The sequence below is a fragment of the Ciconia boyciana genome, chromosome 17, assembly GCF_034638445.1.
Source record: "Ciconia boyciana chromosome 17, ASM3463844v1, whole genome shotgun sequence".
NCBI classification, from domain to species: domain Eukaryota; kingdom Metazoa; phylum Chordata; class Aves; order Ciconiiformes; family Ciconiidae; genus Ciconia; species Ciconia boyciana.
The window spans coordinates 3,512,329-3,530,144 of NC_132950.1; the positions used below are offsets into that span (position 1 = coordinate 3,512,329).

General features: G+C 47.2%; 1 protein-coding gene across 2 annotated transcripts in view; it reads right to left on the reverse strand.

Annotated features, from left to right (window-relative positions):
• CLIP2 (CAP-Gly domain containing linker protein 2) overlaps positions 1-17,816 on the reverse strand; it is an 80,744-nt gene that overhangs the window by 21,363 nt on the left and 41,565 nt on the right. For both annotated transcript variants that reach the window (XM_072882228.1, XM_072882229.1), the window contains exons 4-8: positions 10,132-10,256; positions 5,470-5,683; positions 4,273-4,470; positions 3,023-3,126; positions 551-611 (exon numbers count right to left, since the gene is read on the reverse strand). In XM_072882228.1, coding sequence (XP_072738329.1) covers positions 551-611; positions 3,023-3,126; positions 4,273-4,470; positions 5,470-5,683; positions 10,132-10,256 — 702 coding nt within the window. The remainder of the gene's footprint in view (positions 1-550; positions 612-3,022; positions 3,127-4,272; positions 4,471-5,469; positions 5,684-10,131; positions 10,257-17,816) is intronic.

Genomic DNA, 17,816 nt, shown 5'->3' on the forward strand with positions numbered 1-17,816 from the left:
CACTGCAACAGCATGGCTCTGAGCAACAGCCCTTCCAAATGAAAGGGTATCCTAGCATCAAACCCCACTCTCGTGGGCAGAGGACCCCACACGAGGGTACTGCAGGTCAAACGATACACGGCATTTCGGCTGGAATAGAACAGCGTCCGACTGGGAGATTGTGCGTGCCAATTAGCTGCTAATAACAGGACACTGCAGGGACAGTGTCTGAGCAGTCAAATCATTTCTACAGTGGAAAAACATATGTTGAAATACATTCAGATACAGTCAGATTTTAACATGGCTTGGCAACTCATGGCAACATTTAAAGCCAGGCTGGCTGCATGTGATTAATTCTAGGCAGCTCCTAGCATTATTAGTCATTGGGCAACGTACCAAAGAACAATCTTCACAGTTTATACCACAGTGTTCTCGCAGCAGGTCCAAAGCCATCAATAAAGATAACGTATTATTTAGAGTTGAGCAAAAGGTGGCAGAAACTACTCAGGTGAGGCCCCACATGCAATTTCAGGTTTCAATCCCACATTTGGAAAGGGTGTTAGGAATTTACCTCCAGATCCCCCTTCGTGATCGACTCTTCCTCCACACGGAACTGCAAGTCCTCCACTTTCCTGGGGAGAGGAAAAGACACAAAGAGCAATCAGTAACACCCAGATCAGCATCCCATTTCCAAGCAGCCATTGCACATGGGCCTCCCCTGCACAACCAAAGTCCGAGAGGGATACAGACAAACTGTGTACACAAACAGCTCAGCAGAAGCTAAACAGCAAGACACATGGAGCAAGACAGTTAATAAGCAAGCCTTCTGAAGAGCAAACATTTGCCTTCTTGCAAGGTACATGCTCACAGACATGCTGTTTCTGCTGCACCACCTCTCAGCAAGCACAGCTGCCGTTCACTGACACCGGGATCCTGAAAACATGAAAGCCACGAGCAGGTTTCACCGGTTTTCTTAGATCCTGCAGCCAAGCACAGGGCAATTCCTGTGGCAGATGCACAGGGTCCATACAAAATACTCCAGGGGAATCAGAGCCTTTTCCTTGTTGGCAGAGGGTGGGCAACGCTCAACATTTCCACAACGTGGAAATGGTGAGCTACCCTGGCAGAAAAGCCTTCACCACGAGATTGTATAGGCCAGTCATGCATAAATGCACATAAAAATCACATGCACAAGTGCAGAAGTGCCTAGGACTCTTTTGCAAAGTCTGAAGAGAAAAATCCAGTAATGATACAAAATAATTCAATCTTCTGCTAAACTCAGTCCCCTTTGGTCTCTTTACTGATTTTTTTTTTAAAAAAAAGGCAATAATGAGGATGCTGAGCTGGTAGCCAGATGTAAGGACTCTGATTCCGTTACAGACAAAAATAGCTGTGAGTGTACATATCTAACTTCATAAACAAGCTTCCTTGTCTAAACCTCCTCAAATTAGAGGAGGCATCTGTTGATATTTAGGGAAGAACTCAGCTGTCTTGTGTTAAAGGGCCTCCTGGAGCTGGGAAAGTGAGCTGCCTACCAGGAGAACGGGGAGACTTGTGCACGAAAGAACAATTCATCCTCAGGAGGGACACCATTCAGTTGAAATCAACACTGTTTGCAGTTACTTAATACACAGAAATGTCTTTCTATTCCCACTGAAGAGCTTAATTATATATAATGGAGCAATTGGACTCCAAGAATGACAAGCAGATCTTCACTCTTATCCAGAGAGGAAATGTATGCATCATCATATACACATGGATGGGGCCTCTGGGATGTGGGGAGATGATGAATCGCACTACAGCAAGGCTGTACTCCAGTTTGACTTCCCTTCCTCTGAAGGAATGTCCTTAAGGTCATCACACCACAAATACAGGGGAAAGAAATGGTCTTTAGCAAAGCCAGGTTGTACAGAAAGGTTAGGGGTCTGGGATGGCCCAACCTGAACAGGTCTGTTTATTATTCAGTATTATTTTTATACTGTATCCTTATCCAAGAATCTCTGACAGCAAGGCTTTGTCACTGTCCACACCCTTGCCATGAGTTAATCCCACCTTTACTGAGTAATTCCAGTTTACACAGTGACACGGCTGAGTTTGGTCAGGGTATCAAATCCCAGAGTTACTGATATTACTGGAGCCCTTCGTTCCTCCAGGCTAATAATGCTGCTTCTCCCTGCTTTGTGTCGGGAACCAAACAACAGGGAAGATGGCTGGAAACCCTCAATAACTTCACTGCTCAGCAGGAGACCAAGACTATCCGGCCTTCTACGGGCAGTGGTTGATCAACTGTTGTCCACCATTGTATTGTCAGTACAACATGTGCCATAGTCAAACGCTCTTGGACATGCAAGCGGCCTGTCAAATCTTTATCAGGGTCATCACAGGAGTGCCAGCACTCAGAGTCCTAATCAGGAATGGAAACGGATGGTTTCTTTTTTTCTTAAGTGCTACATGCCTTTGGCAGGAAAGTGGGTCCGATCATGAAACTCCTTTTGACGGCAGAACAGAGCTGCCCTGGCTGGCTGTTTGTCTGCTGCCTTTCAGTTGCATTGCAACACGGGGGCAGGTTCAGCTGAGCACATTCAAAAAACCTGAGACTGCTCACATCACAGAAATTAGCTCACTGCAACCCACCGAATGATACAGCATCGAGTCCCCTCCAAGAGCCATGAGACATAGGAATGTACAAGACTAATTGGAAATACTTCACTGTTCAGTTGTCATTAGCAGCAGTTTGTCAGCAAATGGGGGCAGTCACTGTACTGGATACCCAGCCCTAGACAAGAGTCACATTAGATGTGCAACTGGAGCAAAATTGTTCTAAACTTCCCGTAACCTGAAGCGGCACACCCCTCCTCTACACGCAGGCAGACCACAGTGGCCAGGAGAGGGGAACACAGCATATCTGAAGCACTGGAAGACATCCAAACATGACTTTCCGAGTCACTTTCTTCTCCTTAGATCCAATGAATGATGTTCTTGGGTAAGAGCTTCGTCTCCCCCATGACTTCACCTCCCCCACACCCATCCACTCCGGCTTTACCTCTTCTCCTCTTCCAGCTGGTTCAACAGCTCAATCTTCTCCTTCTGCATCCCATCCACCAGGGCTCGTGCTCGCTGGAGGTTTCCTTCTGCCTCCGTGACGTACTGCAGCAAAAAAAGAGCCCGAACCACAAAAGTTAACAATGTTTGAAGTATAGAGTTGTTTAAAAAAGGATCAGAACAAGGGAACAGAAGGTTTTGATGATCTGTTTCAGAGGCTGCTATGGTAAGAAGGCAGATTTTCCACAGAAGTCAGTATGTAGGTATCCAAAAGAAAAAAACCTGCTCAATCTCCAGCAGCTTGTAAATTTGATACATGCTTCAGTGCCTCTCTGACTTGAACCCTTTGGAGAATCCAGCTTTGATTAAGAGTTAAGCCCTTGAAGCCTGAACAGTTTTGAAAATCTGGTCTGAGGATACCAGATGCAATTCAGCCCTGGTCATGAAGCAAGAAGTCATTTCAGACTTGTGTTAGTTCGTTTGTTACTGGTAATTACTGGAAAATACCATACACAAGGAAGACATCAGATTTGCCAGTTCCTCCTGCATTTCTGACAGGCAGGTGTGGCCTACCATCCAAAGATATACAGTGCCATCAATGCTCCCTAGTACCTGACTGGGGTTTATAAACATGAGCAAGGAATTTAGGGCAACAGCAGTCACTGAAGAGCCACATATCGACAAAGAGCACAAACACAACTCCTCTCTTTAAGCATTCAAATGCATAAAATATCATGCTTGTGCAAAAAAGCTAATATGATCAGTCTGTTTTCCTTACAGATCTCTTGACTTTATTAGTGTGATAAAAACATCCCCTCTGGCAGGACAGCGGTGACCTATGAACTGAGCTGATGTTCTCAGCAGTGTCCGATAGCATCAAAAAAACGCTGCAATGCAGTCACAGCCAAGGCCAGATTGGGTGGCTAAGGGGTACAAGTTTGCCCTCCACTTGCATTTCAGCATTTGAACGTATCAATCCACCAGACACAAACCATGTACTGTCCTTTTTCTGGCACAGCTCTTTTTCTGCTCCTGGCTTGGGGCAGAGAGAGCACATGTTCCACTAGCATGAATGGAGAAAGAGCCTCAGCTTAACCCACCATACAGGAAGCTGCCTCCACATGAAAGGCAGAAATTCAAAGCCCAGGTTTCACATCAGGAAGCTATACATGGATAACGTTATCATGATCTGAAACTTTCAGAGGATGCCAGATATTTCTGTGCTAGCGATAAAGCCACATCACCTCCTACCTGCTCATGCTGGGCCTTCATGATGGCAATCTCTTTCTCCACCTCGCAGATGTGGCTGGTGGCTTTGGCAACCTCAGCCCGCTCCAGGTCACGCTCTGCCAGTAGCTGTTCGATGTGCTGCTGCTTCTCCTTCAGTGCCTCCTGGAGAGCTGTGGTGCCAGAGATTTTTCGGGCATATCGAGAAGAGGTCTCTGTCAGCTGGGGAAGAGAGTGCAAGAGAGACAGGGGTAAAGCGGTATCCTTTCCAGCCTAGAATAGCTCCAAGTCCCCTGTTAAATCTGGAATGCAGCTCACCTACTGATCATTTATTAGGCTGCACAGAGGTGCAGTTCCAGCTCTGGACCCTCCGGGCCCTACAGGCAGTGTTAACAAGTCCGCAAAACATCTGGACACTGCTTACAAGCCCAATAGCTCTGCTACACTGCAACGAAAGGACCATTTCCCAAAGGACAGGACGTGAGGTGGGAATTGGGTCAGGAAAGATTATCACATATTGTATCATCTGCCTTCTTCAATATATTGTATTGATGACCTGCGCTGGTGCAGTCCCAAGCAGTGAGCTCAGCTGGGAGGACTGATCTCAACTGGAGACTGGTATGGGCTAGTTGGATCCGCTCCCAGTAACGGATACTGCACCCTCGTCCCCAGCCAAGATGACTGCAGGTGTTATGCAGCACACGCTACGGCAGAGTTAGAGCTTTTAATAATATTGCTGCCTGCGCTGGTGCCCGCCTTCTTGAGTACCTGCCAAAGCACAAGGCATGTGATCCAGGACCGTGTCACCCCTCCACAGTAAAAGGCAGTCATTGCAGGAGCTTTCGCATAGCTGTTCAACACAGCAGCACACTGCTACGCGACCACGAGGGACAAGAAGCAATGGCATTTTTTGCAGGGATCCTGTACAAAACCTGCTCTTGACAGTGGAGCTGAGATTCATCCCACTGCAAATAGCACTTTGGGCTCTTTAACGGTCACAATTGCTCAGGGTCTGTTACGCCTCTCGTGTCCATGGAGGGAGTCCTATTTGTAAGGTGGGTAACAGTATCCCACGCTCCACTCCCCTCGTCTCATTGATGGTGAAGGAGCAGCTGTCCCAGTGCAGCTGCTGAAACAAAACCCCAAACCTCCCCACTTCGTAGAGCCGGGTCACAGAAGAAGTGGATGGAGGCTGCATAGTCTCTGGAAAGAGCCACTTACCAGCCCGCTGCGGCTGGGCCTGCCCCCAACAGACGATGCCACAGAGCTGACGGAGCTGATGGAGGAGCTGCTGGGGCTGTGGGTTAAGGCAGACACTCCCATGGCCATTCGTTTGCTCTTCTTTGCCTTGGCGGGGCTGGTTGATGGGAACCCAATCCGGATCACCTTGTGGATGGGAGCAAAGAGGCCAAACTTGGGAGGGCACTGAAAATACCTGTAATACAGGAGATGCACCAAGTCAGGAGTGGTAGAGCATCCACCTCGCCTAAGCCTCACAGAATGGCATTGCTAAGCAATATGCAGCCCTGGCCCTCAGCTCATCTCTCGGTGCTTTGCTGTGACATTGCTTCAGGCATGCAAGAGGTTGGATTATTCTCCTTTCCTGCCACTTAAGAGTAGTGGCAATCTCCATGTTTTCACTTGTGGTGCTTAAGCAGGGAAACCCAAGGTAATTGCCATGCACTAGCTGCTGCACACTTTGATGAGATGCCAGGAAAGACCCATCTGGTAGCCTGGACAGCACAAAGACCCCAGTACATGAACGCAGAGAGAGCACGCGCACTCCTTCCTTACCGCAACAAACCAACCTTCCCAAAACTTGGTGTGTTCTCTACCCTGCTTTGCAAGAAAGTCACATCGCAAAGTGTGTCGAATAAAAAGATCTGAACCACACGGCTCTGTATGAATGTTCCTCCCAAAACAGAAGGGAAAATAGCAGCTCCTAACTTTGAAGCTAACCATTACAGCAAACTCCAGTGTGTGCCATCTCCTCTGGGTGGCAGAGAAAGAGAAACTGGTTCCCATGCAAACAAACTTAGAAAGAAGCAAGCATAAAAGAGGGAGGATTCAATAATTATGGTGCAAGCTCTTTTCCACAATTGCAGCGAGCTCAATGATTATGTCTCTCTGGAGCCCTCTTTCAGAATAGAAATGAGCCAAAACCCACGGCGTCAAACCTTGGAAACCCCTTCAGAGCTTGGGCTGACCGGCTCAAGCCGTGGTTTATCTGTTGCTGGCCAGCTGCACTGCAGCAAGTAAAACCAGATCATCTCCAGATGTTGCATCCCCTTGTTTCAAGGGAATAGTCAACATAGGGAACTGCCTCCATTAAGCATTCTTTCTCAAAGGCTTCGCAGCAAGGTTAGGGGAAAATACTGGACCGTGTAATAGTCTGTCTTATGTTAACATAAAAAACAGGTCCTAATGAATAAATGACACAAATCCAGCTTTGCTAGCACAAGTCCTCTCTCTCCAGATGTAAGCAGCTGCTTCCCCAATTCCCTTTTATTTTTAAGTGCTGGCAGCCGCACAGCTGTTCACAGGCGGACCTCTGTGTGCTTGGGAGGCCAGAGAACAGCCTGGTCTCCAGCCAGATGAGAAAGTGATTCATTTTCAAACATCTGCTCAAGCCTGATTTTTTCTATAACAATCTTAAAAAAAAAAACCCCAAACAACCAAAAACAACCCTCTACAACTCAAAATCACTTAGCCCCCTCCGCTTGCTGCCAACACAGGCTCTTGGGTTTGGAAAACCAGCCATACCGCAGGTTGACCTTGCTGCAGAACAGAGACCCGAGGAAGAAAATCAGTCTCGCCTCTTGCAAACCAGCCAAAACCCTGCTCAGCATCGTATTCTCAAACTGTAGTAGGCACAAGCGGACCAACAGCATGGCACAGCCCCTTCCACAGGTCTAAGCACAGACTGGTACTTGTGGCTGTACAACGCCAAAGGCCAAGCCCCGCAAAAGCCCCCTGACAGCTCTTAGCAAGCCCAAACTTGCATCACTCTCTGTCTGCTCATTTTCTTTTAATCCAGACTGGAAGTGGTTGCAATTAACTTTTATAGTTCAGAAGCAGGAATTGGGTCCAGAACACTTGGCAGAAGGAAAAAAAAAAAATCTGCTTGAAAACCAAGAGCTTCTCTCACTGAGCGCCAAGGATCTCTATACCCACATTACAGAAACGAAACGGGGAAGAAAAGTGGCATTGTGATGACAATGCAAACTGCAGGTGGGAAACAGCACAGGAAATTTTGAAATAGATTAAAAAAAAAAATCTGCGGTGTCCATGGCCTGTAGCTGACATGTTTCGGACTACGCGAAAGGAAAGGCATGAGCAGTTTAGTGGACAAAGACTCCCATAGGAACAGAGGCAGGGAAGGAAGAACAGTAAAATAAGCAAGTAAAGATTAATATACTAGAGATGAGCAAGTGGAACTTGCTTGGCTTTGTGGATAAGAAACCAAAAAAACCACACCAGCACCTCTCTAGTCTCCTATGCAGGCAGGAAAGCCGATGCAGCAAACCCCACAGTGTCTCAGCAGCATCCATCCGACGTGCGGAGAGGGCTCACCACAGTGATACCCTTCTCTCGGGCACTGCTACTGAACCCCAGCCTGCAGCCAGCCTCCACCAGGGAACCACAAGCTGCTCAGGAAACCCTGGCCCTTCACCCTTCCCTTGATGCACATCCAGACCTGGATGCCCTTCCTGAACCTGCAGGAGAATCGGAGCAACCCTCCTCCCGTTTCAGGGGGTTCACCCCCCACGCAACTGGAGAACCCACGGCAGCAAAGATGGTGACAGAGTCCTTTGCTCGCCCATTTGCCCACGTGTTTGCTCTCCCACTTCCACCACCCTCCGCTGTCTCGAGTCGCTTCTTTGGACCCAACTCTCCCGCTGCGGCAGATTGCTGCTGCGGCAGCGAGCGCTGGTCTCGGGCAGCCAGGCCAAGGCTGCTCACTAGATGGCAACCACCACCAAAGCAGAGAGACTCCGAGGTCCCCGGCGGTCTCTGCCCAGACTGATTCTGGCAGGACAAGCTCAGGGCAGTATCAGGAACCCCATGTGGCAGTGGCAAACGTGGGGAAGACTGTCCGAGGGCTGCCTGCATGCACCGAGGGAGTCAGTTTTACTCTATTGGCTTCTCTTCCAAACCCCTGCTGTTGAAATCAGCATATGCTATAAGAAAATCAGAAGGTTGGATGAAGGCTCAAAGGACGAACAGGGACAACGCTGCAAACCTGCAGCAAGATCCTTGGTGGACAGAGCCCTCCAGCTGGAGAGTCCACATGTACCACTGCTATATCGGCTAATATCTGTTATTGCTAGAAGATCTGCAATATCAGCTGGATGCAAGGGGCAGGGATGCCTTACAGACTTCCCTCAATCTCCCCCGTTTAATCCAAACCTCTTAACTCACTCCTGCTCCCCCGACCCGTGCTGTGGAGCTCAGTTTTTCCTGCTCTTGATAAAGTGTGCAACAAAAGAGAAGCCTTGCAGACAGGGCACATGCCATAACGACCTCAGCCAAGATGTAGCAGTTTCAGAAGACGTATGACTTCCAAAAGTTGAATTTTCAAAACACAGCAACAGAGATGTGAGGACAAGAGGCAGAGAGAGCACCCTTACACTCACACCTGTGGTCCACACCTCCCACACGCACAGAGACAATAAATAATTTCTGAGCACCCTGAAGATTAAGCTGAGAGATAATTTGTAGTGTATGATAAAGAAAGCAGGGACTTGGATTTGCTCCATGAATTATTCGCTACTATCCCGCTTCTTTTCTTTTGAGAAAAGGCTGGAACTCAGCCACCTGCTGCCAATCATTTTCTGCTTTCTTGTCCTGACATTGAACAAGGCAGCGTTTCTCTTATTTTAAATGAAAACACATGGACATTCATTAAACACATCTATTACAGAACCTGAGATCTAACAAGGGAGGAACTCTCAGCTCCTCAGTGTCAAAGCTAAATGTCACCTCTAATGCAAGATTCCCTTAAGAAGCTCCAAGAAATCAAGAGTATTTCCCACTGAAGGAACTTGTGAAGGACAAGGAATCAGTTCCACCTTTATTTGAAGGAGGGTCAAAGCGCTGCTGTGTAACTCAGATTTGAACATCCCCAAGCTCAAGATCCGAGGCTGGGGGTCATTCCCTTACCTTCCACATGAACAGAAACAGCAAGCCTGCAAGATGTTAGTATCCATAAAACTAGGCAGGGACAAGGGCTTTTCTTGAAAAGAATATAGTGGAGGTGCCTATGGAGTCAGAGGTGGTAAGATCAATCAGCAGACAGCTGTCACACTACAGAATTAGTGCAAGGGCAGAACAACCACCAATTGTTCCTTCAGATCCCTGGAAATTTGTTCCCAGAAAGAACAGAACAAAAAACATTAAGCTGAGGGGGAAAAAAAAAAAAAAAAAAAAAAGAGTCAAATCTTTATCTTCTACAGTTCTGACAGAGTGAATTATAGATATAGCGCAAGAAGCAAGTTTATGAAAAGAATGTGTGGTAGAAAGCAGAGCTAATACAATCACAGAATCAATTCCTAGCAAAAACGAAATCCCACTGTAAGTTATCTTCTCTCCTGACTCTCTCCTGTTTCCTGGAGCCACTCAGGTTACTTCTTCACAGATGTTATCTGATCCTGCTTTAAAATGCTCCGGTGATGAGGGTTCTATTGATCTCCCTGCAAAGATATCCCAAAGCTGAAGAGACTCAAAACTGGACTCTTCCTCCCAACCCACAACGTCCAAACACACACAGCCACACACAGCCCTGAGTCCTCCTCCCAGGTGCAAATGGCATTTGCCCCCGGCCGCCCTAGGAGGTGTGTAGGACCCTACCTGCCCCAGGCTGGGTCTGAGCACACACAGTACCTTGTACCAGCAACCGCCCCGTCGTTCTTCCCCAGGGGTTCATCCAACTCCACACCACACCACTCCCCTTTGGCAAAATCCGTCTCTCCCACGTAGCGCACGACTCCTGTCTTCGTCCCACCAACCTGTTGGAGATAAGATGCCGAGGGTTAGAGACAGCAGCACCGGCACTGCCACAAGGGACTAAGGCTGGGACAGCTGGGGGCGGAAGACATCATCGGTATTTTCTGTTTCAGATCTAATGAAACCAGAACAGAAAGTTTTTGTATCAAGTTCTCCTAGTGGTAAAGGTGTCTCTTCAATAACTACAAGCAAGTTGACAAACTCCCACTTTTGGACCTGTCTGCCTGGAGGATGTCAGGACAAATATAGCAAAAAATATTTTAAGGGGCATCAACTCATTGCACAAAGTTACCTTGTGAGGCCATGAAGGAGCTGAAGCCCTCCAAGCACAGCTTATACCTGCCTTCTGTAAAGAACGAAGATCTGCACTAATGGGGTTTCAGTTCTGTGCTCTTTCAGCCGGCAGTTCTGAGCAATACTGGGACAGGACAAAGGGACAAGCTCAGCCAGCTCTTCAGCTTGTCCCCAACACAGGGTCTGCTAGTACGTAACGAACAGCCCTCCCAGCAAACCTCTCAAAATAGAGGCATTTTGTACAGAAAAAACTCTCCGCTTTTACCTACACATTCTACATCAATTCACAGTGCTAGCATGCTGCATGGGAAAGGGTCTCCTCTCACGGCTAGGCTTCGACTAGCACAGATTTTTTTTCCCTCCGTAGAGAAATAAATATAAATCACACCTTTTGCTCCCGAATGTACACTTAAAGCTTTCAGCGTGCTGAGTAGACTCCAGGAGAGCATAAGTCAGGAATGTATGAAGCTGCATTTGGATCACTGCTACGAGAGCACATTTCACTGAGCAGCAGCTGCCTCTGCCTTTGCACTGGAAGCTCCTACAAGTCTGCTTAGGTACTTGTGCAGAGAGAAGCAAGATGGAAGAGAAGGAGGGATCTCCTAAAGGTTTGTACTTCAAGCAAATCAGCATATGATTTAAACCTTTTTTAGCCTATCTCTGCTAAAGCCTAGGTTCAAGGAAGAAAGCTTAAAAAATAAGTTTAAAATTAAATTTGCAGCTTTATTGTGAATGACTGGTGGTTATTAATTTTCTTAATATTAAGTTTTACATAAAATGGTATCAGAGTGATATTCTCCTACAGAAAACAGCAATAGTCAAATGCAGAAATCTCCATTTTCATCTATTCCTGGGTAGGGATGTTACAGATTTACCATTTCTGAATCCCTAAAAATTCTGAAAATTGCTTATGCAAAGGAGAAAGAGTTTTCCCAGCCTAAAAATAACTGTACCTGAATGGACTGGAGAACACAGCTCTGAAGTCTGCATCCTGCCTCAAGTCCTGGGAGGCTGCGCTGCAGCACGCAGCTCGAGTTAGTCTTCTGTAATTTCTCTCACTAGGGATTCAAAGTGCTGCTATGGAAAAACCTTTGTTGACGTTCTTTTTGCTATAGGAAGGAGGAAAATATTTGCCAGCAGGAGAAGTATCACAAGAAAGCTTTCTGGTCCTACACTGTGTCCAGGAGTAAAAAGATGATTCAATTTCAGTATTAGGTACTTGGCAAGTTACAGATTTGAGCAGTTGCAGTAAAATTATTTACCTATCACTCAAACAGCAGTCCCCTTTTTGATTTATTTGAGTTTATACAGATTTAGCCTCTTAATATTAATGCAATGATTTAATGCCATTCTAGTACATTTCTTTAGCTGCAAGTTGAACTCAATATAGGTGTAATTCATCTTCATGTCAGTCCCTTTATAGGGACTTACCATTGCTGGTAAGTTCCCTCAATTTTATTTTTATTGAGCTTTAATTACAGATATTGAGCCACATTTCCTGTACCAAGCCACATGATCCCGACCCCACAGAGCCTCATGTAAACACCTTAAAAACCCGATGAGCTCCCTCCATCAGCATGGCTCTTACCATGCTGTCCTGGGGCATCTGCTAGAGGGGCACGCTCCTCCGTCCACACGAACAACAGGACCGCTCAGTTACGTCCCCATAGGTATTATTTACTTTGAGAAAGCTGTTTCCAAACAGGGGAGAAAATAACTCATCCTACTGACTTAATACACACATTATCTAATTATGCCAGTACCAAAACTGCGCAGTAAGACAGCAGGTCACGTTCCTACCCGAAAGCCGTACACCAGTGAAGATGCTAAGCACAGATCAGAACAATCCCCAAATGGCAACATGATTCTCTGCTTCAAAAGCAATGTATTTTATTTTGTCTTTCAAGCGTTAATTATTCTGCCACCTTGTCTATAAAATACACCCTCACCATAGAGCATTATCTTCTCCCCCAAGCCAGAACAGACACATGTCCTCCCCAACTGCCGGGGCTCCCCGTGTCCCGACGAGGCTGGCAGCACAGTCAGGAGCCGCTATCGGACTGTCACACTCATGCCAGCACTCGACCCTCTTGTTGAGCTTCCCATCTTTTGGCAGGCACGCAGAAACTCTTATGGATGGAGAGCCTAGAAAATTCATCTGACTCAGACATGCAGATTTATTCAGCCCTGATAATCTGCTAATGCTGCTAAAATAAATAACGCCTTTTGGAAAAAGCCAGCTGGCAGGTCGTATCAGCGCACAAAACAGCCTCATCAAAACAGAAGCGTTTGTTTCTATCAGACCCTTCAATAAATCAGAGGTATCACCTTGGAAGGAGGATAAAAGGCAGCTTGCGAAGGCCAGGGAGGTCAGCAATTGCACAGCATAACTCATGGTAGCTCGCAGCCGCCCCTTCTGCCCGTGCCCAGCTTTGATACCGTGCTCCGCAATACGGGCGTGAAGGGCAGCGGAGCGCGGATGGCTCCTAGCGCGCCAACGTCTGCCACCGACTGCCACCATCACGCCGAGACCAGAGGATCTCCATCCCATGAACGCCCCAGCCTGCCATTAGCACCAGTGCCACCCCGAGCCACGAGCTTCTCTACGGAAAACTTGTCTGCGTCGCTCAGCCTGGCACGTTAATCAGAGCCACAACCACACCTTCAACTGGCCGAGCGCCTGGAGTTAGGCAAAGACCAACTGGACAGGGCAACCCGTCCCTTTGCTCAAGCATGAGACAGCAGAGTTAACAAGGCTGCCAGCGAGCTCGGCTACACCCCAGCAGTTCAGACGTGCCACGGCTTTTGTAGTCGACAAGTTTCACTCAAAAAATGAACAGAACTCCCAAAGCTTTTCTGAGAAGCCTTTAATAGTTACCTTACCAAAACTATTCCTGAGATTATTCGTATCCAAGAGAATGGGATTTTACCAAATGTAGTGTTATTGCTTTTAGTTATAGCTGGTTTTGAAAACAACAAAGACAACAAAAACACAACAAAAAGCAGCTAAAAATAGCTCTTTCTTGAAGCTCCAAAAAATGGAAACAATATTACATAGTGATACAGGATTTTTTGTTTTGGAAGCTATTTTGACCAGCATCAACATTCCAAGTTTCTCTGCTTCAGGTAAAAACACTTATGATTAACTTTAAACAAGCTTATGGTGGTCCAGCTGGATTCAGGCAGCCTCAGAGCCGCACACCCCTGATCTCTTGGGAAGTTCAGCTCCAGACTGAAGTTCTCTGGCTCAGCTCCAATGCTTTTTTCATGCCTTTGACTAAAGACTGTCTTCCTGACCTGGCCTTCCCTCAACAAAAGATCTCCAGTAGTCTCAAGAGACAGTCTTGGGCTTGACCTTCACAACAAAATGAAGCCAGGAATATTTAACAGGTCTGTCCCCTAACTGGTGAGTCAGAAGAGCAACATGCACTCATAGAAGAAGGACATCCATACGCCTTCCCTGCTAACTGTAGTATCACTGACATCATGTTTTACTACGGTTTTCTCATCAAAATGACAAAATTGGATCCAGACCAGTATCCCAGGGCTGAAAAGACAATGATGTTAATCCTTCCGGACACTGTCTTCATCAGAGCTGCTAATATATCATTTAAACAATTTACCAAATTAGCACCAGGCCATATCTCAATCCAGCTGCTGCAAGTCAGACTCCCTCCAGCCTGCCTTTGCTCTTTTCCCCTTATGTCCTCCCTGCTCGCCCCACAGCAGATTCTTGCTCTCAGCAAGAACCTCTTAACAGCTCTCCGCAACCCAGGGCCTGTGGGCAATGCACTGCTTCCAATACACTCCAATGCGGCTCAGGGAGAAAAGAAAAATAAAATTTTAAGTGTCATTCAGGCCAACAGGGACTGTTCCCCACCATATCATGCATGGTTCAGGGGTCAGCAATGGCTGTAGACGCCTCCTTGAGCATATCCCCGTGCAGAAACCACGGAGATGACGCTGTGCTGTCTGCTTAAAATTCTAATTTACCCATCTAAATTTATATTCTCAGCTGCATTTCCACACGACATTGCTGCTGACCAGAGGGTCGGGGTGGGAACAATAAGTGCCCAAGTACAGCACACTGACATGCCTCCTCTGCAGGGCTCCCGTCTCTCATGCTGGGTCCTGGTGGAGCCGTGAAAGTCTCCTGCTGCTCGCCTGTGGGAAGGGAAAGGAAGGGGACAGTGCGGAAGGGGCAGACACAGGACATTTTCTTTACTCTGAGGACCTTCAACTATGTTTAACGTACAGCACATAAGCTTACTCTATACTGTTACTGGATGATACTACGCAGAAATTGGAGCTCACCTTTATTGGACAAGTGCTGCTTGCTCCAGTTTGAGCTGTAGCTGCAGGCTGTATCCAGCACGTAAACTGAAGCAGCCATCCTTCCCCTTGGGGAAAAAAAGGGTGGGTTTCCCCCTGCCACCCTCATCTGCCCAGATAAGGAGCCTATTTCCACCCAAGCTGAGAGAGGTAGAAGCTGTGTTTTCCCACCACACATAATTTAGCTCTTCCAAGCATTGATGGCAGAAGATTATTGTACAAGACTTGATTTACAGAGGGTGCTTTTTGCATCAGCATGGGGGTGTGGGTCCAGCCATTACAGATCACATGAAATAACGATAACTACAAGGGGGTAAACGTGCATACCCATGGAAAATGCACGCCATCACTTCCTAGGACTGTGTCCCAGCTGACAGCCAGGGACGGTGTTCAGCAAGCTAGCGGTAAGGTGGAGATCTGGCTTGTGGCCAGGTTTGTCTGCAAATACAACTTACTTCAGGTGGCATCCGCAGTTTCATCCGACCAGATACTCACTATGTCATCTGTGAATGCCACAACTGGCTTTTAGGGTGAGGGGAGAAAGAGACAGCCCAGAATTACAGGACAGTCCTCCCTATGTGAAGTTACAGGAATTTTTATACTTTCTTTCAATCCAACCACTTATCTTTGTGCCTTCCCATCCCCACAGCACAAGTCACCATTGCACAGGGACGAGTCTGACAGCACTGCTGATGCAAGACATTTGTGCGCATTTATCTTTCAGGCACCAGTGAGAAAATAATGTCCTAGGGATGTGGCGTAACAGGAAAGCCTAGAATTACAGCATCCCCTCCTGAGGCTGTCTCTGATACAAAGTCCGCCCACGTTAATAATACAGTTTGCTCCACCACAGGCCACTTACAACTCCCATTTAATGACAGATATTGCACACAGAAGACAAAGACTGGCCAACGCATCAGCCCAAATGAACGGTTAGGAGGGTGTGTGCGTGCACAAAAAGCCTCAAAGGGTTAATGTGGCAGCAGGGCAGGGTCGTTGCTTTGGGCTATTTATTTCCTCTTAGTTTCATTTCAGTGGCAGGGAACAGTTGCTCCTGTGACAACAGCAGTCACGCTGTATTTCACACCACACAAGGGCAACAGTCTTATATGGCGAGGAAAGAGCTTGGACTAGGAGACCTAGATGTTTTCCTCCTCTCTCTTGAATCCTGCAAACTGGAAGACTGCACTTCCCACTACCCGTCACAAACCTCCATAGGGACGGAGATCCATCATTCCCACGCGCCGGTGCAAGCGCTTGGGCTCTGCCGTAGTGCTACACTCTCCAGTCGTGACACAGCTGGTCTCCTTATGGACCAAGCGGAAAGCAGGCAATGAAATACTAAAAAAACACCTTCCCTGAAAATACTACCTCAGTAGAACTACAGAATAGGATCCTTCTTTCTTCACAGCCTGGTTTGCAAGAAGGAAATAAGTCTTGTGATTGTTCATCTGTAAAGCCCTTCCAGGAAGGAGGATTGCTGCACCTCCAAGACCCCAGCAAGCTGAGAGAGCTCTGACAGTTAACCAGGAAAATAACAAGCGCAAATCCTTCCTTCGTAACACCTCACGTGCCTTCGCAGCAGCAAGGCTTCAGTCTCAGGCACCGAAATAGCTCAAAGCGAGCTGGCAGCAGCAGAGCAAGTAGCTGTCTCTGCCCAAGGAGAAGGGCTTAGGCTGCAATTCTCCTCGCCAGGGAGCTTCTAATGGAAATGATTTTTCGCTCAGGTGGTTAAAGGCTTTCTGCAGCTTCAGGCTGGCAGAGCAGGGTTGGGGCGGGGGCATGCAGCGGGGGTGCTAAGGAAAAGGATGAGATTAGTTTATTCATGAGAATTTTCTGTCGTTTGCCACTAGCCAGAGGTTGCCACACACCCCAGGCAAAAACACTTTGCAGCGTACAGAGGAGAAAATTATTAAAATCACAGACTCAGGGGGAGCCCAGAGTCTATTTCCACCAGCTCACCGCAGCAGTCCTGCCTGTCTGTCAGCCGAGGCGCCGCTCCGTCGTAATCTCCCTGCTAGTGCTGCTTCTGCTATTCCAGCATCTAGGCTGGTTTTGGCCACCTACAAGTTCTAGCAAAATCACAAACTCAGAATCCACCCGAAGGGTATCTGGAGCAACACCCCACAGTAACAGAGTCAATCAGCCACTGGGATAGAACCCGGCCCTTAAATAGTCTTGTTTATTACTACATTCCAGTACCGAAGAGTATAATCCCTGTTAGCAGACAGAAGGATGGCCGAGGGGCAGAACACCTCTATGAAGAGGATTTTTTTTTTCCCCAATTATTTTTTATTTAGACTGACATATAGAGAACAGCCACATCCTTCCCACCCTTAAGAAAGCAACTACATCTAGGGTGGAATGGGTTCAGCTGCTGAGAAAGCCTCCCCCCCAAAGCATGTAAAATACATTTTCTTAGGCAAAAAACACAGCAGAGATTCCTCCCAAGCAGAAAATGCTCAACTGCTCCATTGCTCTGTTTCCATCCCTTCTTTCCCTGGAGGAAGGCAACAAGCCAGCCGCACATTAACAGCAGCACTCCAGTGATTATCATACTTTGGGAAGCTGCATTCTTACTAAAGCAAAGGTTAATTGTTCCACATTCATTTGCCAGACTTCAAGAGATGAGTTCTACAATATTAGGGTGGGTTTTTCACCTCTTTAATGCAATTTTTGCATCTCTGGGAAAAAGTCCGAGTTAGAAAGCGCCAAAGGCAAATATTATCTAATTCTTCTAATGGAAAGATAAAAGTCACTTTCCGCAACTGCTACAAAGTCAGAAAGGGACTCAGAACAAACTCACTGAAAAGCAACAATATGTTCAAGCTAGAATGGACTTTAATGAAGTTAAAGAAAACCACTAGCAGGAAAGAACCAGAATGCAGCGCAGCCAGGTATTAGCCTTACAGACCTGGAAGGGACCCCTGCAACCT